The 24,879-nt window shown below is 41.9% G+C and overlaps 1 protein-coding gene across 1 annotated transcript in view; it reads right to left on the minus strand.

Annotated features, from left to right (window-relative positions):
* The window catches only part of GUCY1A2 (guanylate cyclase 1 soluble subunit alpha 2), a 334,203-nt gene that overhangs the window by 278,986 nt on the left and 30,338 nt on the right, over window positions 1-24,879 (minus strand). The window contains exons 3-4 of the mRNA XM_042460679.1: window positions 18,679-18,800; window positions 8,686-9,404 (exon numbers count right to left, since the gene is read on the minus strand). Coding sequence (XP_042316613.1) covers window positions 8,686-9,404; window positions 18,679-18,800 — 841 coding nt within the window. The remainder of the gene's footprint in view (window positions 1-8,685; window positions 9,405-18,678; window positions 18,801-24,879) is intronic.

Raw genomic sequence — 24,879 nt, forward strand, 5'->3', positions numbered from 1 at the left:
GACTGCTTGTTTGGGACTCCCTTGTCTGGTGAGCTGAATTTGGGACACCTGAGGGGAAGGCGGAGAGAGGGGCGTGTTGGGGCAGCGGCACATACAAAGCCAGCCTGCCTGGTCTCCTGCTCCGTCACGCCTCCCCTTGCCACTGGACCTCGCTGGGACCTGCGTTGCTGCCGGGCGGTTCTCCTAGAGTTGTCAGAGGTGTGCAGCTGCGCACCGGCCCGGGGAGGCCGCCCACGGACTGCTTGTTTGGGACTCCGCAGCTCCGCAACTGTGCAGCTGCGCATTTTTGCAGCGGCGCAACGGCAGGAGGACCGTGTCCTTGCCAGCTTTTGAACAGAGAATGTCTGCTGTGCCATACCTCTGTTCTTTTTGTTGCTTGGTAGGGGGAGGGGGAGGATATGGATGTGGGGAATGCTTTGGCTGGGGAGGAAGAGGGTAACTTCTGCACAAGCGGAGCTCCCATTGAGGTGATGTGGGGCAGGGGGAAGTATGGCGGTAGGAGAGCGGACTTGCGTTACAGAGGAAGGCGAGATCGATGCTTAATATCTATCTCTCCTTCCTGTCTCCCTCCTAACCAAGAGGTCCTGAGGGTCACTCCAACCGTGCCACAAACCCTGTCTCTGCTCCTGTCTATTAACAACAAGACCCACATCATCCACGATCTGTTGGAGGATAGTAGTTGTGACCTGGCTTGCATTACTGAAACCTGGCTCGGGCCTGAGGGAGATGCTGTGTGGGTGCAGGCCCTCCCTGCCGGGTTTTCAGTGAAGGACCAGTCCAGGTTAGGTGGGCGGGGGGTGGTGTTGCCTTGGTACATAAGAACACCTTGTCTCTCACCAGGAACCACATCCGTCAAACTTCCTTTATCGAGTGTATTTACTTGACCCTGAAGGCCAGGGACAGTCTAGGGATTTTGTTGGTGTATCGGCCACCCCGTGCGCTAACAGACTCCCTTAACGAGCTGACACAGCTGGTCGCGGAGCTGATGCTGGAAACACCCAGGCTACTTGTCCTGGGTGATTTCAACATCCCCTTCGCGGCCGACTATATTCCATCTGGTGCGGCTCGGGAATTCATGGATACCATGGCGGCCATGGGCCTGTCCCAACTGGTCTCGGGTCCGACGCACTTCGCGGGTAATACACTTGATTTGGTCTTTTGTACGGACGCGGAAAATCCGTGGGCGGAAATAACTAATATTTCCGCCCTGTCATGGACGGATCATTTCCTGGTGGGGGCAAAAATCAAGGCTTCTACCCAGATCCCCCCCCAGGGGTGGTGGACCTATTAGAATGGTCCACCCTCGAAGGCTGATGGAACCCAAAAGGTTGGAAATGACGGCGACTCTGTTGATGCCCTGACTGGTATCTGGGATACCGGTCTTTCCAGGGCTATACACAGTATCGCTCCCAAGCGCCCTCTCAGGCCTGCTTCCAAACGAAAGCCCTGGTATACGGAAGATCTCTGGGCAAAGAAGCGGGTTCTGCGACGGCTAGAGCATCGCTGGCGAAAACACCTACGCTTAGCCCACAAGGCTCTCCTAGACCGCCTTTTGGAGGACTACGGAGAGGCGATACGAGCAGCTAAGAACTCGTTCTATGGTGCTCGTGTCGCGTCCGCGGAGTCGCGTCCAGCAGAGTTGTCCAGGGTAGTCAGGGAGCTAACTCAGCTCCCTCCTGCCCCGAACCAGATCCTTGAACCTTCTAAGGCCTGCTGTGACCAATTTAACAACTTATTCGCGGATAAAACCTCTCAGATAAGCGAAGGTCTTAACGGCGGCATTAGGGCAGAACCCAGAGTAGAGGCGTCCAGAGCCTCCGTGGACTCCATTAAACTGGATCGGTTTGAGTCGGTCAGTACCGATGATGTGGACAAGATCCTTAGAAGCGTTTGGAAGACAACCTGCTCTCTCGATCCCTGTCCCTCATGGCTAGCGGCTCAGGGGGGACCGGTGGTAACTTCATTGCTACACCAGATCTTAAATACATTTCTGAGGGACGGGCAATTTCCATCCAGCTTAAAATTGGCCATAGTAAAACTGCTGCTTAAAAAGCCCTCCCTCGACCCCCTGATGCATAATAATTATCGGCCAGTTTCGCTACTGCCATTTTTGGGGAAGGTGATCGAGAGGGCGGTTGCAATCCAGCTTCAATCGATCTTGGATGAAACAGATTATCTGGACCCATTTCAAACCGGCTTTCGGGCAGGTTACGGGGTTGAGACGGTCATGGTCGCCTTGGTCGATGATCTCCGTCTGGGCATCGACAGGGGAAGCGTGTCTCTGTTGGTGCTCTTGGACATCTCAGCGGCTTTCGATACCATAGACCATGGTATCCTTCTGGAGCGCCTGGCAGAGGTGGGAATCGGGGGCACTGCGCTCCAGTGGTTCCGTTCCTACCTCTCTGGGAGGTTCCAGATGGTGCAGCTGGGAGACGTGTGCTCCAATAAGAGGGCCCTTACATCTGGGGTCCCTCAAGGAGCCATTCTGTCTCCCATGCTTTTTAACATTTACATGAAACCGCTGGGAAAGATCATCAGGAGACATGGGGCGTAGGGTTATCAGTATGCTGATGACACCCAAATAGTCTTCTCTATGTCTCAGACTGATGTAGTGACTGGGGATGGCATCTCTCCTCTCGTGGCCTGTCTGGAGTCAGTAATGGGATGGATGAGGGAAAACCGACTCAGTCTGAATCCAGAGAAAACGGAGGTACTCGTGATAGGTTCCCCCGGCCCGGGGATGGCGGTGGTTCCACCTGTCCTGAACGGGATCACGCTTCCTGTGAAGGACTCAGTACGCAGTTTAGGGGTGCTCCTTGATTCGTCGCTCCACCTTACATCTCAGGTGGATGCGACGGTCAGGAGCACCTGTTATCAGCTTCGGCTGATTCGCCAGCTGCGTCCCTACCTGGACCAGAGGGACCTTGAAACTGTAGTACATGCTCTGGTAACCTCTCGTTTGGACTTCTGAAATGCGCTCTACATGGGGCAACCCTTGTACCATACCCGGAAACTACAATTAGTGCAGAATATGGCAGCCAGGTTGGTTACTGGCATACCCAGAGCCAGCCACATAACACCAGTGCTGAAAGATTTGCACTGGCTGCCTATTCGCTTCCGGGCGCAATACAAGGTGTTGGTTATCACCTATAAAGCCCTAAATGGCTTGGGCCAAGGATACCTTGAAGACCGCCTCTCCCCATACAATCCGCCCCGCACTCTCAGAACATCTGGGCAGCACCTATTGAGGGTCCCAGGAGCCAAACTAGCCTCCACATCGAGGAGGACTTTTACCATCTCGGCCCCGACCCTCTGGAATTCTCTGCCCATTGAGCTCCGCTCGGCCACCTCCCTAGCCCAATTCAAAAAGGGGCTGAAGACCTTCTTGTTTAAATCAGCATTCCCTACTACAGGCCCCACTTAGCCCCCCCCCCCCCCGTCAGCAGTGGCAAGCTGGCTAGAATGTTTTAATGTATTTGTTTTTAATGTATTGTATATGTATGTATTTTATAATGCTGTACACCGCCCTGGTTATTTAGAAGGGCGGTATATAAATAATTTTTTTTAATTATTTATTATAATTATACTACTTTATTTCTGCAGAGTGGATATGCCCTGGATATCATTTGATTCAGTTCTTCCTACCATCATCCTAGGCTGCATTTGCACTGTAGAAATAATGCATTTGATACTGCTTTAACTGCCATGGCTCAGTGCTATGGAATTGTGAGATTTGTAGTTTGTTCTCAGCTCTCTGGCAGAGGAGATAAAGGCAAAATGTATCACAAAATTACAGATTCCAGAATTCCACAGCACTGAGCCAGGGCAGTTAAAGCAGTGTCAAACTGCATTATTTCTGCAGTGCAGAAGCAACCCTAGTGACCAACATTTTAAGCCAAGAGTCATTTCTGAATTGTATTTCAGAGCAACTCCACACAGAGAGAACTCACTAATCCAGTCTAGATATCATAGTTGCATTAAGAAGTAAGACTAGTTCTGCTTCTATGTATTTATTTCCAGCATTTGCATACTGCTTTTTAGTTTAAAAATCCCAAAGTGGTTCACATTTTTAAAACACACTTGCAGGCACACATTTTATTAATCAGTGGCTAAACAGATAAAATACTATTACAATAAAGACAGGAAAATCTATAAAAAGCCTGAATGGGGGGGGGGGGGGACCTGGATAATTAATGGCAGAAGCATCCCGCACTGGAACCTGCATTGCAAATTATTTCTGCAGATAAGATCACATCTGGTGGATTAGCCAAAGCCCCAAGAAAATATTCCTGACCACAGACAGAGGCAATTGTAACACCATTCATAAAAACTAAAATGAAAGAGAGCCCCAGGCACTGAAGAGCAAATATTTACAAAACACAGTGTGTATGGGCTGGTGTACTGTTGAACAAGCAATTTCAAGCCTAGTCTCTCCACACTGTAACCAAACAATGGCTCTTTCTTTTTTTTTCCTTTTTTTTAATTTTATTTTTATTTGGTTTTTCTTTTCTTTACATCCTTATTTTCAGTATTCATCAATAAAAGATCATACATATCGTCTGTACCTTCCCTTTTCCTTCCCTCCCTTTCCCCCCTTAAACCCCCCACCCTCTTACCCTTCCCCTCCCCTTCCCCCTGTACACATCCTAGTACTTCCAACCTATATAGTCCTTTATAGATTACATATTACTCTTTCGATTTTCCTTTACAATCATCATTCTTCCTTTACATATATCTATATACAAGTCATTTCTTTCGCTCTTTACCTCTTTACATTCCTAATCTTCCTTTTCTTTTCTTATTTCTCTCCTTTATTTTCCTTTTACTAACTTTCTTTTCTTCTTTCCACATACCGTATTACTATGTTCCATTCATCTTTATCCTTATCCTCTTCCTCTTTTTCTCCTTTTAACCTTTTAGACAATCTGTCTGAATCTCTCATATCTAACAATTTATTAGTCCATTCTTTTAATGTAGGGGTCTGTGTAGATCTCCATTTTTGAGCGTATAACAACCTTGCTGCTGTCACCATGTATAACACAATTTTCCAATATGTTCTTTCAGTCTCTCTTCCTATCACGCCTGTCATATTTAACAAAAATAACTCTGGGTTTTTTGGGAAATTCCTTTCCAACATTTCTTTCATTGCTTCATATATTTTCCCCCAAAACTGCTTTGCTTTGCTACAGACCCACCACATGTGGTAAAACGTTCCTTCTGTTTTCCCACACTTCCAACACATTTTGTTTACCTTTTTGTACATTTTGGATAGCTTAACCGGTGTCAAATACCAAAAATAAAACATTTTAAAATAATTTTCTTTCAGGTTCTGTGCCATGGTGAACTTACAGGTTTTCCTCCATGACAATTCCCAGTTTTCTAAGAATATATTTTGTTGTATTATTTGACTCCACTTTGTCATGTTTTCTTTAACCACTTCCTGTTCCAAATCTCTTTTTAGTAGTTCCCTATAATATTTTGTTATCTTTTTCTTTTTCTGTTTTTCTAATATTATTATGTCCAATTCATTGTTTTTTTCCTCTATTCCTTCCTGCTTCATGTCTTTCTTAAATCTTTCTTCTAATTGTTTATATGCAAACCATTCTATTTCTATATTCTGTTGTTCTATTTTTTCTCTAGATTTAAGTTTTAATACCGCTTTTCCCCCTTCTTCCACAATATGTTCATATGTTATCCATTTCTCTTGTACTTTTCTAAATTTTCCAAAATGAGCTTCTTGTGGTGATGTCCACCTCGGAATCTTATTGTAAAATCTTTTACTATAATATTCCCAAATTTTTAATAGTCCTTTTCTAATCACATGATTTTTAAATTCCTTATTTTCTTTCCATTTTTTATACACTAAATATCCATGCCACAATGGCTCTTTCTTGTCCTGTTGGAGGTCTCCTTCCCTTTCTTATTACTGGGTCAAGCCAATGTGTAACTCAGGGAGCAATCCCAGTATCAAACATTGCAAATACATTCTTTCAAGGGAAGGAAGTTGCTGAAAGATTCCAGAATTTTTTTGGAGTTTTAACATTTATTTTATGTACCACTTTTCTTCAGGATGACATAGATTATTTTGATTTGTTTTTGGTGCCCAGTTTAGTTTTGAACCAAAAACAAATTTCACTGGCTGATGACTGACCTCTGCTAGAAGAAGAAGAAGAAGAAGAATGGCAGTATAGTCCTGTTCATTCGCCTGGGACTCTCAGCAGGTTTTGTGCTATGACTGATATGTTGGAAGCAAGCAACCAAGAAGGGGATCAAAATACAAGGTGCTTCACTAGCCTCGCTGGGATGGGACTTGGTGGCTCCATTCCTTCCTGGAGGGACAAACTCAGAAGGTGGTTCTGAGGGACTCCTGCTTGACACTCTGGCCCTCAGGGTTCTGTATTGTCCCCTGTGCTATTTAACATGTACATGAAACCGCTGGGAGAGGTCATCTGGGGTTTGGGGGTGAGGTGCCATCAATATGCAGATGATACTCAACTCTACTACTCCTTTCCCCCTCCAAAGAGGCTGTCCTGGTCTTAAACCAGTGTCTTGTATCACTAACGGACTGAATGAGGGCAAACAAATTGAAACTTAATCCAGACAAGATAGAGATGCTCCTGGTCAATCAGAAGGGAGATCATAGAATAGGGATCCAGCCTGTGTTAGATAGGGTTACACCCCCCCCCTGAAGATGCAGGTGCACAGTTTGGGGGTAGTCCTGGGCTCGGATCTGAACCTGGAGGCCCAGGTCACTGCAGTGACCAGGAGTGCTTTTGCACATTTAAAACTTATGCACCAGCTGTGCCCATTCCTTAAAATGCTGGATTTGGCCTTGGTGGTAGATGCCTTCATTATATTCTGTTTGGAATACTGTAGCACACTCTACGTGGGGCTGCCTTTGAAGAGTGTTCAGAAACTTCAGCTGGTTCAAACAGCTTCTGCCAGGCTGTTAACAGGGGCAGGTTACAGAGACCAGACAATGCCACTCTTGAAACAGCTCCACTGGCTGTCAGCTTGTTTCTGGGCACAATTCAAAGTGCTGGTTATGTCCTATAAAGCCCTATATAGCCCAGGTCCATGCTATTTGGCAGACCGTATTTCCATATATGAACCAATCCGGGCTCTGTGATCCTAGGGAGAGGTCCTTCTCTCTGTCCCACGAACATCACAAGCACAGTTGGTGGGGACATGAGAGAGGGCCTTTTCTATGGCTGCCCTTAGACTGTGGAACTCCTTTCCCAGGGAGGCCAGAATGCCTCCTTCCTTGTTATCCTTCCTTCAGCAAGCTAAGACCTACCTTTTTAGGCAGGATTTTAAAACAGAAAGTTTTAAAAGTGTGGTGTGGCATTATATTGTTTTAAAGTATTTTTAACATTTCTATATTTTTAATCGTGCTTTATTCTTTTAATATATAACTTATTTTAATACTATCATAATCTAATTCTATTTTAATGTACTATTTTTGTATGTTTTTAATTCTACCATTAATTTTGTGAGCTTCCCTGAGTCCCATTTTTGGGAAAAGTGTGGGATATAAATAAATATAATAATAATAATAGTCCCATTCCTCAAATCCAACTGTAATGCTACAGTAATGCTACACAGGGCTCTATTCCCATCCTCTTAATAACCATTGCTACCATCACTACTATCCATTTTTGGACACCTTTTTTCTTAAAGATATCTTACAGATAAAACACAGAAAAGTAAACGATAAAGCTAATATATAACAATCTATAGCTTTGTACTTCTCTTCCAAACAGCAATTTTTAGGCTTTTTCTGCACCTAATTGCAATTAATTGTTAATTTATGAATTAGGTTTTTCAAGATTTGGAAGTATGATGTTATGACTATGTTGAAGTTAATGCATTCTCTCTTTCCTTTTCAAACACAGGTGAACCTACAGGTTTACTTTTTATATCAGTGTCTTGAATAAGTAATAAACTGGATAAGGGTGAATAAACCAAAGTTTAAAGCTTAAATCCTGACAAGACAAAAATATTATTAGTCAGTATTCACTTGTGCTTCATTTGGATTGGGCTGCTCTTCTACGAAAGGACGAAGTTTGTCATTTGGAGGTGCTACTAGACCCAACCTTATCCCAGGAGTCACACGTGTCCTTAAAAGCAGAAAGCACCAGTTAAGACTGCTGAACCAGTTCTAACACTTAAAAGATACTAAAATGTGCTTCAAATCCATTTCTGGAATGAAGCAGAACTGAAACAGATATGATATAGGGAAATGATAAAGATTTTACATGGCTGGATGTTTGTTTGTTTATGTTTTCTTTGTTTGTTTTAAGTAAAGCCAGCTATGGGACAAGCAGATCCAAGCTGGAAGGGGATTCCAATCTACACTGTATGCAATACCTTGGATGTGTGTCCCCCCCCCCCCCAGGAACAGTAGCATCCATGCAGTGGTAGCAGGAAGATTTGGATCAAGAAATATATTAACCCTCTTCTCTCCTAGTATAACAGCCCTAATCTGATTCAGCCAGCCCAGACAGACTGATTGATTTGATGAAGGAGCTCCACTCCAACAATGGATTGCCTCATATTTGTCTAATTTAGCTCTCACCCAGAAATCTTTCCCCATTTCACAGATATATTATTCTTACATTTGCTGGAACCTCCCCAGTCTACCAGTGGAGCCCCTTTTTTATGAGTCAAAACTAAGAGCCTTACCTTATCTTTGTTTTCAGAGCCAGATGCTTCTAGCTTGGTCCGGATCACAAAAGGTGTGGACAGCCTCAGGAGGACTCGTTCAAATGTGGCACCAATCTTTGGAGAAACAATTTCAAAGCAGTCTTCGAACTTCAGCATCTTGTGAGCATCACACCTGAGCTGCTTCCTAAGTCCTTCTCCTAGCTGCAGCACCAGCATGCTGGGATCAAACATCAGGTGGAAGGGGAAAGCTCGGCAAAAAGTGTTGATGCTTATCCTCAGATCTGCAGGGGACTGGGATGTCCCCAGTGGAAGTGGTTTTGTGATATTTGCATTTTCACGCTCTTTGATAATAAAAGTGAGACAGCTGCAGTTGCCTGGGTTTGAGTCCTCTGTACACAATTTATCATTTGTAATCTGCTCCACTTCCACTTCAAGTTGGTAGATCTTCCTTGCCGCTGCCTTAACCATACCAACCATGGCAAAAGCAACAATTTGATGAGGGTGGAAGTAGTGGAGCATAAGGTTGCCTTCAGCGAGCTCTTTGCATAGGAAAGAAGATGATTCCAAAGTGGCCTGCCTTCCAATTGAAGCCCTGATGTGCTCCAGCAAAGCATCAAAGCCGTTAAAGAAATCTTGCAAAGTGCCACCCACTGCTCGGAGCACCCGCTCACTTTCATCAAAGCAGATATTGAAGAATTCTGCCCCAAATTTCTCTTGCAGTTCTTCAAACTTCAAGCCTGCATGCCAATGGAGAGGTACACATCAGTACTGAACCACTGTTGCATAACAGCAGTGCTAAGAAAGATGGGGATGTGGTGGAATGGAAAGAGGCACTACAGTTGACCTTCCACATTTGCAGCTTTGACTTTTGAAGATTTGATTATTTGTGGATTTGATTAATATGTTCTCTCTAGGAATCTCTAGGTCCTCCAACACAACTCTGCTGGATGTTGACCACAGAGTTGAGCTGAAGAACCTAGAAATTCCTAGAGAAAGCACTTCTCTAGACATCTGTAGCTTCTCCAACATGATTCTATGGTCAATTTCTGGCTGATATTGATCACAGAGTTGTACTTGAGGACTTATATTTTCAGAGAGAGGTATTCTCTCAGGTACAAAGAAAAGTGTTTTATATATATATATATATTTGTGGTTTTTCCACATTCATGGGGGGTCATTTACCCCTAACCCCAGCGAATGTGGAGGGACAACTATAACTTGTTATGTCTGTAAGAAATGTTTGGCAAGCCTGTGCCTACTTTCTGAGGAATCTGGATTATAGCAAACTGTTGAGGAATATGGTTCTAAGTATAGCCAGGAGCCCATAGATCTTGGAGACTCTCCAAATGGAACTTGGGCTGGAGTGTTACAATTCCCTACTCTACTCCCTAGTCTAAACCCACAAGGTTATCTGTTATTACCTCCTGCTGCCATATCAGAACTTCTTCCACTCAACTTCTTTCAGCCCTTATCACACTGTTATAGCACTGTTATTCCACTTTAACTGCTATGGTGGGCTGCCTCTGTGGAATCTTGGGATTTGCAGTTTAAGGAGGGAAATTTAGAATTCTCAACCTGAGAATTCTTTAGGCCTCACCAACCTGCAAATTCCAGAATTCCACAGGAGGCAGCCATAGCAGTAAAAGTGGAATAACAGTTCTGTAACAGTATAATGTGGTTTAGTGTCAGATAGTTTTTCCTCAGGTACATTAACTGCTTATCTCAAGTCTGTAATATACAATGAACATCAGGGCTGGCCCTACCATCAGGGAGAGAAAAGCAGATGTTTCAGGTAGCAAGGTTTGGTTATCACAAAAGGATAGCAAAATATGTTTACTTCATTTTTACTTTAACTTTGCTGCCAGGGATGGGAAGAGGCACTTATGGGATTTTCTGCCCCATGGGACAAAATAACTTGGCTGACTCTGGATCCTCAGCAGCCTGAGTGGGGAAGCACCATTTGAGCATGTGAAACAGTCATTATTGTTGTTTGCCTTCATGTTATTTCTGAGTTATGGGAACCCCCAAGGTGGCTGTGTCATGGGGTTTCCTTGGAAGTATTTGCTCTCAGGGGGCTTGCCTTTGCTTTCCTCCAAGACTGACAGTGTGACCTGCTCAAGGTCACCCAGTGAGCTTCCATGGCTGAGCGGGGATTTGAATTCTGGTTTCCTAAGTCATACACCACACTGGCTCTCCAAACCCTTGCACTTGTGAATCAATCACACTAGGGGACTCAGAAAGGAGTCCAAATATCTTTGCCTTTCTCCCACATCACCAGCTACTAGTTCTCTAATACTGTTCGGGGGGGAGGGGGGAGGGGGGATTCCCAAGGTGTAGATAAGATAATGTGAGAGGGTGAAATAAGAGATTTTACCCCCAAGCAAGTATTCTGCTCCCCCATGAAATTACAGTTTGCAAGACCTGAGCAGGACTGTTGATGACAAGGTGACTTATATGTCTCTCTTTCATAGGGCCACCATAAGTTAATGTCAGCTTGATGGCAGTTAACAACAATGAAATTTTCTTCTTTTCTCCAAATTTCTAGCACTAAAATAACCTAAAACTTCAGTTGACCATTTAGAAAATACAGTTTAGGCATCCAAAGAAAAGGGGGCAAGCAAAATTATCAAGGGAATGATAACGCACATATAAGAGTTCTAGACTGGAACTATTTTCAGTGTCTGACTCTGCTATGATAGAAAATTTCATGGAAGGGGTAGAATTCTTAGGTGGAAAAGCCCTTATCCCCCACCCAGCTCCACTCGTGAGCACTACCCACAAGCACAATTATCCTGAAAGACATGCCAGCAAGGCAGCTATTAGAATGGTAACAGTACCTGTAGATTATACCACTTGTTTGAGAAGCTCATATTTGGCCTTTTCAAACTCTCTTCCATACACGCCTGGGCTTTTTGATTAACAAAAAGGTCACAATTCCAAGAACTCACATTATTAAAGAAGAGAACACAGAATGCCAACCTGCAGTACATATTGACTTGCTTGGGTAAACTGTTACCTTAGAAGGTGTCTGTATGAGGACAGCAGCCTGTGTTAAAATGATTGCTAATAATTTGCATTTCTCCAACCCTTTCTGGGGGAGGGGAGGGTCTTTTAAGGATTTTATCCTTCAGTCACAGTTTTCTCTTAGGGTGACCAGGATTTTTCTCTGCTAAGCAGAAGCAGCAGCAGCAGCAGCAGACTTCTACTCATTCGAAAGCTGAGTTTCCAAAGAACCACCAAAAAAATAACTTGTCAAAATATCTTTGACATTTGCAGGTGATCAAGGCAGCCTCTTCCCTAATGGGGTAAGAGATGCTGGGAAGGTTTTACAAAAGACCAATTTCCATGGAGATTTTCCATCCACTCTCTTTGGCTGTCAAACATCACTGACTTTAAAGTAATGATTTCATAAAAAGATGCAGGATGTGGCACCACATGGAATAGGGCTAGACAAAGGTGGGTGGAGGAGTTGTATAACCACAGATTTCAGAGACATAGGACTGGATCTACTATTTTACAGGGTTAAGTGATTGTCTTGGTAAAGGTATCATGAAATCATGTATGAGCAACAAGTGGTTATTTACTTTATTATTATTATTTTGTTTTTACTGCTATGAATGGCAAGAGGTGCTTGTGATATTTCTGTTTTATGTGACACAATAACACATCTGGCTTTGGCTATTATTCATTTTCAATCAGCAAAACATCGCAGAAATACTGGAGTTTATCACACAGGGCAATAAATTGCAATAACACCAAGCCAGAACTCTCCTTGGCAGCCAAGATTGTCAAACTCAGGCCACATAATGAGTGGACATGGATCACTAGAAAAAAAAATAATGCTAGGAAAGATAGAGGGGAGAAGGAGGAGGGAAAGACTGTAAGCAAGTTGGATGGATTCAATCAGGGGAATCACAGGCATAGGTTTCAGGGACTGAGCAGAGCAGTGGGGTATAGGGAGTCACGGAGGTGTCTTGTCCATAGGGTTGCCATGGGGTTGACTCAAGGGCAGTTAACAACAACAAGAAGAAAACACCTGGTTAATAGTGTCTTTTGTTGGAACTTTTCACATGATGTCACCCCCTTTCTATTGTTACCTCAGCTGAGACCATCTGGCATAGGTATCTATACATCCATGCAGAACCTCTGTGAATGACCTCCTTTCCCACCTTGGTGTGCTAGCATTTGAAGTGCATTAAATCAATTATGCTTTAATCCTAATTTTGGGCTGCCTGTGTTTTGGCTTTAGATGTTTCTCACACTGTGCTTGCCAGTGATCAGGAACAAAGGAGCTTTGATTCAAGCAGACAACATTAATTCCTAGTAGATTAATCATTTTAATCTGTTATTGATTAGTTTACCATCCAGGGGGTATTTTTTAAAAAAGATAACAGTCCTTTTAATTTATATTTATTTGGGGGAGGGGTGTTGGTGTGTGTGTGTGTGTGTGTGTGCATGTGTGCCAAACTAGGCACACACTGGGCAATACTGGGTGGGCAGTGCCAAATGCTACATGTGATAAGGTATTAGTGTGAAGGAAGGCTATAATGCCAGAAAAATTATGAAGGTGCAATAAAGGAGAGAACAGTCCCAACTGTACAGTGATTTTGAGAAGAATGCAATTTTATTGTGAGAACAGCCTAGTGTGATAAAGTCCATTGTTTGTGAAGTGCAGAAGATATTTTTAAAGAAGTTGTTACTAGATGTCCATTTCTTCATTGAAGTGGTTCATGAGTGAAAGCTTCTGTGCTACATACATTCACATACATGGGGAGGGGGAAGAAACTGGAAATAACTACAGATTTGATAACATTTAGATACATTGTATCCTACCACTAGTCACTGTTTATGGTATAATCTGAATCAGTGTTCCTGGTACATTAATTAAATTATAGGTGTCTCTTTGTCTCCACTGTATGTACAAGACCGAACTGAGTATCCATTGGGACACACAACCTTTACTTTAAAATGCCTTGAGGTCAAGGAATCCAAGACTTTTGGGTGGACATCAATCATAGTGAAGTTCAATGGCCTGATCCTTAATATATACAGATGACCCACCATATCTGCAGATTCCTCATCCATTGATTCAACCATCCCTAGCTTGAAAACAGTCAAAAATATATATAAATTCCAAAAAGCAAGCATTGATTTTGCCATTTTATATAAGAGACACCATCAATAGGACTTGAACACCCATGGATTTTGATATTCACAGAAGGTCTTAAAACCAAATCCCAGCAAATACCAAGGACTTACTGTATAGTGATGTGGTGCAGATTTCTTTTTCCCTCTCTAAAATAATAACATTTCTAAAACTATTAATTCGAGGGCACTGGCATGGATTTGGGCAAGATGACCACTGGGATCCCTTCCAACCTATGATTCTGCCTGGATAGTGTCACTGCCCTATTCCTTCTGATGCCAAGGCTCACTATACCCAAGACTGGCTCCTAAGACATAAAAGAAATCCTACAAGTATCTCTCCCCAGCAATTCAGTACTGCCATAACGCTAAATTAAATATCTCTCTGCTGTCCTCCAAGGGCACCCAAAATTTGCTGCCCAAGGCAGCTATTTCACTTTGCCTAAGGACAGAGCTGGCCTTGAATCTGATCCAATAACTTTTCATATCGAGTACTAGCCAGAAGCACTTTGTACATCTGCATGCTAGGATGCGAGCAGGTTTGCTGCCATTGGTATGAAGGACTGAAATATCACATCATTGTATGTAGGTCAAACCTGACATAAAATAAGAGGCAAATTGTCTCTTAACATTCCTATGCGGGTAGGTTTTTTTAAAATCACGCAAGCCTGGTTTTATTTGGGGGTGTGGAGTTGTTTTATATTTTTAGATTTTGTATTAACTTCTGTATGCCTTAAATTTTAATTTCATAGTGTTTTAATTGGTTTATTTCAATTCTTTTAAAAACATGTTGTTAAATGTGCTTTTATATTGTGAGCCGACTTCAGTCCCCTTTTTGAAGAAAGGTGGCATAAAAATAAAATAAAATAAAATATCGGCTCTAGGATTCTAGTTTAAGCCTTTCAAAGACTGCCTGTTTGGCTAGTAGGCATAACTTTCACATGCAGTATAGCAAGAAGCCATGGTACTGTTGCAGATTATGTCTAGACTGAGAATACCAAGGAGGAAAGAAGTATGTAGAACCCAGTCTTTTTTCTCTAGTATTTTCTTTTCATCTAAATGGAATAGAGAGTTGCTTTAGCCAAGGGTGGGTTGTGGTTTTTTTAGGAAGTAATGTAAAAGACTATGTCCTTCATTTTTTTTTACTGCAATATATATTTCCTAAGGACATGATTTAGGTACTTTGTATAATATAAATATTCAGCAGCCCCTATGATATCAGTAGAATCCTCACAGGGCTACAAGAATCATTATATAATCTGGATGGCTCATCGTCCTATGAATTTTCCTGGTTTTCACTAATTAAAAAGTTTCATATGCAGAGGGGGAAACAGCAGGTTTGGAACCCCATTCCAAGGGACATTTGGGTTATTTAAGTTGTGACCCTCTCCATTGTCCTTCTGCTGATAGACAAAGCTCTTTTTATTCAAATGTGTGGAGTGGAGGTTGGGGGTTGAAACTGAATGGTTGCTGTGGAAAAGGCTTTTAATTCAGATCTGTGATGATATACTATAATTTGTTTCAGTGGTTTTAATATGACAACTGTGTTCATATTCTGACTAGTTTTTCTTTTTAATTTTGTTGTACGACATCTTGGATCCCAGTTTTCAAGGAAATGTGAGTTTTAAATGGAATAAAAAAGACACAAGGAATGGCAGGGGTGTGAAACATGTAGTTCTTCAGATGCTAGTGGACTTCAGCTTCCAGCAACTCTAGCCAGCATGGTCAGTAATGAAGAATGCTGGGGCTTACAGCTCAGCAATATTTGGAGGGCCCTTTGACTCCAAACCCTGCTTTATTCTCAATGCTACTGAATTAAATAGTGCTATTTAATGTCCAGAGGATTATAGCCTTTAAGGCAAGGATGAGCACCTCTGATCCCTGCATGGGATTTTGTGTGAGCTGTACTGTGTCAACGTGGCCACCTTTTCCATTGCCAGGGGTTATATTGTGGTCATTTCTGGGAATCTCCATGCCAACATTTAACCACGAAACTGCCCCCAGATGTGCATTTTTTTCAGTTGAAAAGAGCATCTGTGGCCAAAAATACATCAGAGTCGGAGGGGCACAAGGTGCAAGGGCAACATGGGAAACCCTCACCCACCCCAAAAGGTTATGGTCTGCATGATTCCCATCCCTATGTTAAAGGGAACACATCACTTGTGTTCAACCATAAAGTATGGTTAATGCAATCCAGGCTTCCATATTATACGATGGAACACTCAATGGAAGTTACTTTATTACCTGTCTTTTATTGCCTTCTGTCCCTAGTCCCACATGGCCAAGGAGAATGGTCTTTGCCTACACTGAGTTCCCTCCAGGCCATCTTAACTGACAACAGATGTAACATCTGAGACAAAATGTAGGCCCTTGACTCTAACATTGTCACTTTTCTTCTCCTGTATGAATTTTAACCTCTTAAGAAGCCAATGAAGCTCTGAAAGCTTTCATAATGTATTTTGTGCATTTTAGTTGGTCCCATAAAGGTATCACTGTTTTGTAGATTTTGATTTTGTTATACAAAGTATTTGATGAATTCTTGGCATCAGTCAGAATGTGATCCTCATGTTACATATCAGTTTGTGGCGGCTGTAAAACATATTTGCACAGTCTCTCTGAATGCCAACATAGCCAAATATGTAGATGATATGTTAATTTGACCTATGTTTTATTATGATACAATGTTTTTCATCCAGATCTTGTTTCTAACAGCTGATAGTCATACACAATAAATATTTTACTAAACTGTTACTACAGCTTGACACTCCACTTGCAGCCATTATTTACTAGGGAACTCAGGCTGAAGTAGATAAATGTGGGGGAGGTCTCTGTGTAAATGGGGGGGGGGGAGAATAGATTTACAAATTGTTTGTAAATTTGAAGGAACCCATTATTACATCTATATTGGACCATCTCTAAATAACTGGCAAGCCTTTATAGACTATCTAGCTAAGGAAAAGGGAAACATTGTAACTGTAGGGTTTGATATATAAAAAGGAAATCTTTTCAGTATTGAATACTGTAATACAAGGAAATAATTTGTACTATAAGGAAAGATAGTTATTATGGTAGGTGCAATTTAGAGAGGAAGAACAGTAATTATAAATTGATTTACGGCACTCAGTGAAGAGTGGGAACTCATTTTAAATGGGTGATGAGGGTAAGGATAAGGTTTGGTGTAATTTTGGCTTGCTTGTTTCTGTTTTGTTTATTGTATATTGTTGTGTATCTTGTTTAGGTGGATATTGTTTTACTGTTTGTTTTTGGTTTTCAACTGGAAAAATTTAAAAAAAATTAAAAGAAAAAATAAAATTGTGATCCAGAGCCTACTCTGGAGCCTGGCTCCCACTGCAAGCAACAGAAACAGAGCTCCAGAAATTCAGAGGCTCTTGCTTGAAAACAGTAGAGGTTGATTGCTCCAATGTCAGTGGGGCTGTGAATCTACTCTGGGTTTTAGACCAAACTTTAAAGGTGCAGTTTGAGATAGGGATAGAGTTCAGCAGCTTGAATAGCACCAGTAAAGTTTGGACTAAAGGCCATAGCAGATTCACCACTCACACACAATTCCCACTAATGTGAAAACTACAAGTGGCCACTTGTTGGGACCTTTCCTTTTCAATGACTGACAATTTTTTTTGTAGAAGACTTCTTCTATTAGTTGAACTACCCAGTCCAGTTAATCTTTTCCAGCCAGTATCATAGTTGTCTGCATTCTATCTCCAAGCAAAATAGCCATATTCAACCTATGAAACAGTATATGCCAGTTGCTAAGGCACCAACATGTCATGTTGCTTACAGAAATCTTCTGTTTCTATTGGAATAGGACTGCGGGGAAAGGGAAGAACAACCCTGCTTATTTGGTAATACATGCACTTGCTAAAAATGCACACACAAAAGGAAAGGGGTCTTCCATGATATTTGTAAACACTGACAGACTCCTCACACAGCTTTTGACACACTATAAAGTGTGAGAATCACAAATCAAAATGAAAACTTGTTCTTGTTACTTTTAAATTCCTGGAAAAGCACTGATGGTGCAGTCCGCCAGGATTTTCTTTCCTTAGAGAAACTGATGAGCAGGAAATATGCAGTCTATTGGGACCTGCTCCTACTTGCTCTTATGTAGGCAGACATTGGAACAGAGGTCACTGCCTTCAGTTGAGTCATACCATTTTTATATATGCTCTGTCTGCCATGGAAGTGAGCATCATCCTAGTACAGGTACAACAAAAGTTAGGGTTATGCAAAAGGGGATGTTTGCTTCTAGATGGGAAATGAGAAAGCCCATTATCACCTGTATTGGCTTTGAAATATTCACTGACTCAGTTCTTACACTCCTGTCACCTTTTGAAGTACAAGTGTGTCTACTGCAGATATAAGTGATGGCTTTCCAAATGGCCACTTCCATCCCTTGGAACTTCTTGCCTTGGGAGAAGTTCTTTCCCTCTGGTGACACATCAAGACCACTTTATTCAGAAACACCCTTGACAACAGACTTTGCTTGCTGTGAAAATAATCTTTTAGCACACTATCAAACTGGATTTTATCTGTGGAGTAAAATATTCAGTGTGAAGCAGCACTTTATCTAGATACAATGGGGATGACGACAGGGGATGGCTACTGTCTTCAAGTGCTGCTTCCCAAATGCACTAACTACCCACTGAAGGAAACAGAATGCTTGCCTAGAATGACATTTTTGGCTGATCCAATAGACAATTCGTACATACATAAGATGTTATCTCACATGATGGTACTGATTGTGAGCAACAGAATGTAGAATGGGCCTTATGAATAAAACAAAAAGGAAGACTGTTTAGAAAATGCCTGCAGGTAAATAAGAGGACATGGCACAAATGTACACAGTACCGAGTATGTTTGCTGTACACTGGAGAATTCCTGAGACATCTTCAGTTTCGTCATTGCCAGAGTGGTCTGCATAGGAGCATCGGTTAGAGATATTGTGGAAGTTCTTTTCAGCATCTCTGTAACTAGAAAGAAACATAAAACAGCTGTATGACAGCAAGACAAAGATCAGGTATAGCATCCAGAATGAAATATCTAGATAGCTTTGTTGAAGAAAAATTAGAATGACTTCAAGGGGACTTCTGACACATTAATCTCTCAGAGTTTGTCTGGAAGTGTCAAAATAGTGATTCTCAAATCTTGGACATCCAAAAAGCTTTTTTGACAAAGTTGGTCATTACGAGTTACATATAAATTTATCAGACCTGGGATAAGAGAACAAATCCTATTGCTTTCTAACTGATAACTGTTTGAAGATCCAGAAGCAAATGTTAGGGGAGGAAATTATCAGTTTGTCCAGTAGGTTATCCCAGGGTTTTTTGATCAGTGGCAGCTAGTGGCTTCCATTAAATTCTGGGTTTCAGTCCAAACTAAAGTCCAAACTTTAAAAGAACTACCAAAAACCAAACTGAAAGACCCCTTTTGCCTTCTTTACATCTTCTCCTCCCCCTCCCCGTCATCTTTGCTCTCTCTCTCTCTCTCTCTCTCTCTCTCTCGGCTCAACTGCTATCAGGATTCAGGAAACTCACAAGTTTTTATCAGACTGTTGCAGAGGATTTCAGAAATGCATTTTTCTTTTCATTTACATATAGAAATGACAATCACATTTTGGGTGATGCAAGCAATGAGATGCAGCCAAATTAGTAAACGCCTCTTGATTGTTAAAAAATATGAGGAAACTATGAAAAAGGATCTCCAACCTAGTTTAACAGGAGGAGGATAAATGAGTTTCAGTAGTGTAAAGAAGAGCTGGTCAATATGTTGTATGTGCCATCCCACTCATGTCTGGAGGTCTCTTAGGGTCCCTATTGTGACTGTTCCTAAATATCCTGCTGTGATGGCTGTGAAAAATGGTGCCAATTCTCTTTCAAAACAAGGTGCATGCTACCTATGTAGCTTGTTTGAGGCACTGGGTTTTTATTTCTCTTTGCTTAGCTGCTCTGTTTTGATGTCCATGGCTTTTAAAATTTAAAACTGTATTTTATTCTTCTTTTACAGTTTCTAAATGGCCAGATGTTTGAGAATACTGCTGTGGCTGGAGGCTTGTTAGTTTGCCTTTTCGGTCACCTAAGACTAAGGCTATAAAAGACTGTGGCTTATGAGTGAAGCCTCTGTCAGAGACAGCCCAGTTTATTTTACTACACCATCTCACCAAGTCAAGGAGCATAGTATCCAAAAGCCAGCCAAAGTATTCTGCTACATAAGGCAGATAATCCTACAAGTACTTCACCTCATCTCCAGCAGCAAAAATAACAATTTATGTAACTCCCAATAACACCTGCAATCTGCTGCCTAAGGTCATTGCCTCCCTCTGTCTAATGGTAAGCTCAGTCTTCGCCTCAGTCCACTGCTGGACTCAACAGAGCAACACTATAGGAAAAGTCTCTAATTCCTATAAGGGAGCTCTTAGCTCTGCTAAATGAGAAAGAGAAGAAGGATAAGGGATTGTTTCACATCTCTTAAATGTAGTTAATCACAGAGGACAATATACTTGTATTTGAGTAAAAATGCATGTGCACCTACAAGTTCACCAGATGGAGGATGCAGTAAGCATGTGTCACAAGCAGAATCGGGGGCATTTTATAGTACTGGAACTCCACAACTGATATCATGCTGTCTCCACAGAAGGACTGTGAGTTGACTAGAAGGCAAATATTATCCAAACTCTGTAGAACATCAGGGAAGATATTCAGACCCTTCTGAAAGAAGGAATCTAATATCCCCCAAAGAGATATTTGGCAGTGATTACAAATCCCTCATTTCAGGTGGTGTGTTGCCTTTCTAGAGCCTGTACTCAAGTTGTACAGTTGTCCCCCCCATACCCATGAGGGATTGGCTCCAAGATTCCCTGTGGATACTGAATTCTGTGGATGATTAAGTCCCTTATGTAACAGAAAGATGACAGGTTGGAGAGAGACTGAGGATCTGTGAAATGGTGGAAGGCATGAATATGTACCAACCCCTACACCAGGATTACCACCGTTTCACAGATCCTTAGTCTCTCTCCAACCAGATACCTCTCTCCAGCCTCATGCCTCGTGTCTCTCTCCAGCCTTGTAACTCATTCATTTGGTACTTTTGAATCCATGGTTGGTTGAATCCACTGATCTGTAGTCCATGGTTACAGAGGACTTACTACAACTGAAAGGCTGCCACAATTCATCAAATCCAATGACTACTAGCTGCTCTAGCTAATCCATGTGAGGACTACTGATGCAGGTAGCCAAGCCAAATCTTGAATGGAGCACCAAAGATTTATGCAACTCTAGGTAGGAAACAGAAGAAACAAGAAAACTCTTGTTTTCAGCACTTTCCTGGAACTGACAGTGACACCGTCAAAGAAGCAAGATACAGTCGGCCCTTCTTATACACTGATTTTTTATAAACGGATTTAAACATACACGGTTTGAAAATGTTCCAAAAAAGTATAAATTTACCTTGATGTTCCATTTTTTATTAGGGACACCATTTTGCTATGTCATTATACTTAATGGGACTTGAGCATACACGGATTTTGTTATACATGGGGGATCTTGGAACCAAACCCCAGCGTATAACAAGGATCCACTGTATAGACTCCTTGTGGCTATCCTGGCATCTGGTAGAAGTCTATCTCTGCTGGAAAATGAACAGTTGCTAATTTTTTTGACATATCTTGCTGACAACTACATCCTGCAGAAGCTAGAAGAAGAACAAGGTTATATGCTGTTATAGTGTGGTCAACAGAGAAGGATTAATTGATGAGGTGAAAGTGATGGGAAGATTCAATCAGGGAGGTCACAGGCCTGAAACTGCAAGACCTAAGCAGAGCAGTGGAGGATGGGGGGCATGGAGATGTCTCATCCACAGGTTCACCATGAGTCAAGGGTGACTCGGGGGGGGGGGGGGCAGCAACAACAATGAAAAGAAAAAATGAAAGACATCTAAAGCGGCCAGTGTGACTGCATAGAGAGATCTCCAACAAGTTGAGAATTTAAAGAGATGTGTAGAGGAGAGGGAAGAAAAGACATATAATCAAAGATGGCTACAGCAAAATAGCTGCAGCTTGTAAGGAAGATTCATGATGGATCCTAAACAGAACAAAAGGACTCATTGTCTTTGCTGGATCTAGAAGGGGACAGATTAGATCCACCCCCCCCCAAAAAAAAGATGGTTACTTTTTAAAAGGTGATAAACAACAGCAATAGCAATTAGCAATAGCAGCTTTATTTATATACTACTTCATACCACATTTAGCAGTCTCTAAGCCAGTGGTTCCCAACCTGTGGGTCGGGACCCCTTTGGGTGTTGAACAACCCTTTCATAGGGGTCGCCTAAGACCATCAGAAAACACATATTTGCATATAGCAATGAAAATAATTTTATGGGTGGGGGTCACCACAACATGAGGAACTATAATAAAGGGTTGTGGCATTAGGAAGGTTGAGAACCACTGCTCTAAGCACTTTACAACTGTAAGCTAATTGCCTCTAATAAGCTGGGTACTCATTTTAGCAATCTCGGAAAGATGCCAGGTTGAGTAGAATACAGAAAGAATCAAAATTAAAAGTTATCTCGATAGGTTGTAATGTTTGGCTAAAACTAAGAAGAGGAAATTCAACAGAGAAACGTGTAAAGTCCTCTTCCTAGGTACAAAAAATTAGACCTAGGTACAGGATGAGGAAGACCTGTCTTAGATCTGTACAGAGGATCTAGGCATCTGTATCTAGTCAACATGTACCAGCAGCATGAAGCAGCTATTTTAAAAGTGGATACAATCTTCACTTCCACTTAGGGAAACAGTGTCCACATCATGATTGGTAACTGTTCTAATATACTCTCTGCTAATAAGGCCTCATTTGGAGTACTATGTCCAGTTCTGGGTACTACATTTTAAGACAGGCAGTGAAAAACTGGATTGTGTCCAGAGGCACATAGTCAAGTGGATCTGGATATGTTTAGTCCAGGTAATTGGGGTATAACCAGGGTAAAACATACTTAACATGGTTCAAAATAAATTACCTGTTGCTCCATATCTTCCAGAAAGATCTGGAGCCTTCCATCCCTGTGTCACTATGGCTGTTTGCATAGACATCCTGCTGGGCTGCTTGTTGCACTCACCATCACCACCACCGATCACTCATTCTGAGGTCAGAACAAGATGTCCAGCATTACAAGACCTCTTTCTCTGACCTCAGAAGTGAGTGATCATTGGTGGCAAGGGATGTTGCAAGTGGTGCAGTGGAATGGCTGTGCTGACAGCCATTGCGGTGCAGGAATGGAGGGCTCTGGATCTTCCTGGAACATTCAGAGAAACAGGTCACTTATTTTAAACTGTGCTAAGTGTGTTATTCCTCAGTTATACCCCAGTTCTCTGGGCTAATCATATCCTCCTCTACTGTGGAATGTGCTAGGCCAGACTGCTCACACCAGAATTGATGTTTTATCCAGAATGGGAGGGGAAATTGGTCTTTTGGCCCATGCAGACAAGGCCTTTAACAAAACACAAAATGGCTGAGGAGTTGTTTCCTTCTCAGATACAAACCAGAGCTCTGATATAAGTAGCTACAACTAACTAGTTACAGTCGGCCCTCCTTATCCACGGATATTTTATCCATGGATTCAAGTATCCACGGCTTGAAAATATTCCAAAAAAGCATAAATTCCAAACAGCAAACTTGATTTTCCATTTTATATAAGGAACACTATTTTATTATGCCATTGTATTTAATGGGACTTAAGCATTATCCACAGAGGGTCTTGGAACCAAACCCCAGCAGATAACAAGGGCCCATTGTACTAGTAATTTCCCTGGTAATAAAGATACTGTACAACCATGTTACATTACAAATACAATTTATCATTATATTATTAACATTAATTTTTTGCAGTATAAAAGCAACTTTTTGTTGCTTGTCTAGTTACAAGAGAATGGCATCATTAAATGGAGGAAGGAATATCACTTCAGTCAAGTACTGGCTTATTCTATGCTTTGTGGTCTTGAAGTAACAATGTATGGAAGAAGAATATGCTTGTACTACACAGATATTTAAGTAACTAAAAGTAAGTTTTTGAATGACTTTTGAAAAACTAAGTATTTATGTTGTAAGCTGCCTTGAGTTCTATGTCAGAGGAAAGGAGGGTTATAAATGAAATAAATAAACAAACAGAAAAACTTTGTCAAGCTGATAACCATGTTAGACTCTTTCACTATAAAAAGAGGGCTGGACGGAAAAAGGAGTCATGCTGCACCTTTAAGACCAGCTAATTTACTTCAGGATAAGCATTAGCTTTTATGGACTACAGCCTAATTCTTCAGATGCATGGAATGTAGCCTCAATAGAAATACATTTATAAGCACATGGGGGAATGAGTGTGATATGCAATGGAAATGCAATACCTGTTACTCCAAAGGACAGGGCCTGAACCAATGGACTGAAATTAGAAGAAAGAAAGAATTCCCTAAGAATTCCCTAAGGGTGAGAGCTCTTCCACAGTGGAACAGACTCTGTCAGAAGGCAGTGGTTAGATGGTGATCTATGAGGAGTGCTTTAGCTGTGGGTTTGTGCTCTGTCAGGCAGATGGACAAGATGGCCCTTGGAATTTTTTCTATGCTTTCTGTAATTCTAAGGAGAAGGAGTAGAGAGGGAATGAGAGGGGAGAAGAGAATAAAGAGCATGCTGGAGGTAATGCAACAGAGAGTTACTGAGAGAATTTCTCCAGACTTCAAGGTCTAGGTATCTATACTTTTTAAAAAGAGCAGTTCCTTTATCAGAAGGTTTCTGTGCCCTTTCATCCACATCTGATCCACATTCCACATTCAGCTCTGTGCAAGGATGCATAGGTGAATCCCCAAACAGAGGCTGCCTTTCCCACTCTCCCCTCGGCAGCTCTCCAGACATGCCAGCACTATCAACACCAGAGAAAATATTCAGAGCTAGACTTGACGCAAAGGTTAGGGAACACATAAGGACAAATCCCGAAAGCTCAGAGTTTCAGAAGCCTGCAATGAATTTTAAACACATACTTCTGGCTTGACACGAACAGTATGCCACAATTGCCTGG

The sequence above is a fragment of the Sceloporus undulatus genome, chromosome 3 (genome assembly GCF_019175285.1).
Source record: "Sceloporus undulatus isolate JIND9_A2432 ecotype Alabama chromosome 3, SceUnd_v1.1, whole genome shotgun sequence".
Classification (NCBI taxonomy): Eukaryota; Metazoa; Chordata; class Lepidosauria; order Squamata; family Phrynosomatidae; genus Sceloporus; species Sceloporus undulatus.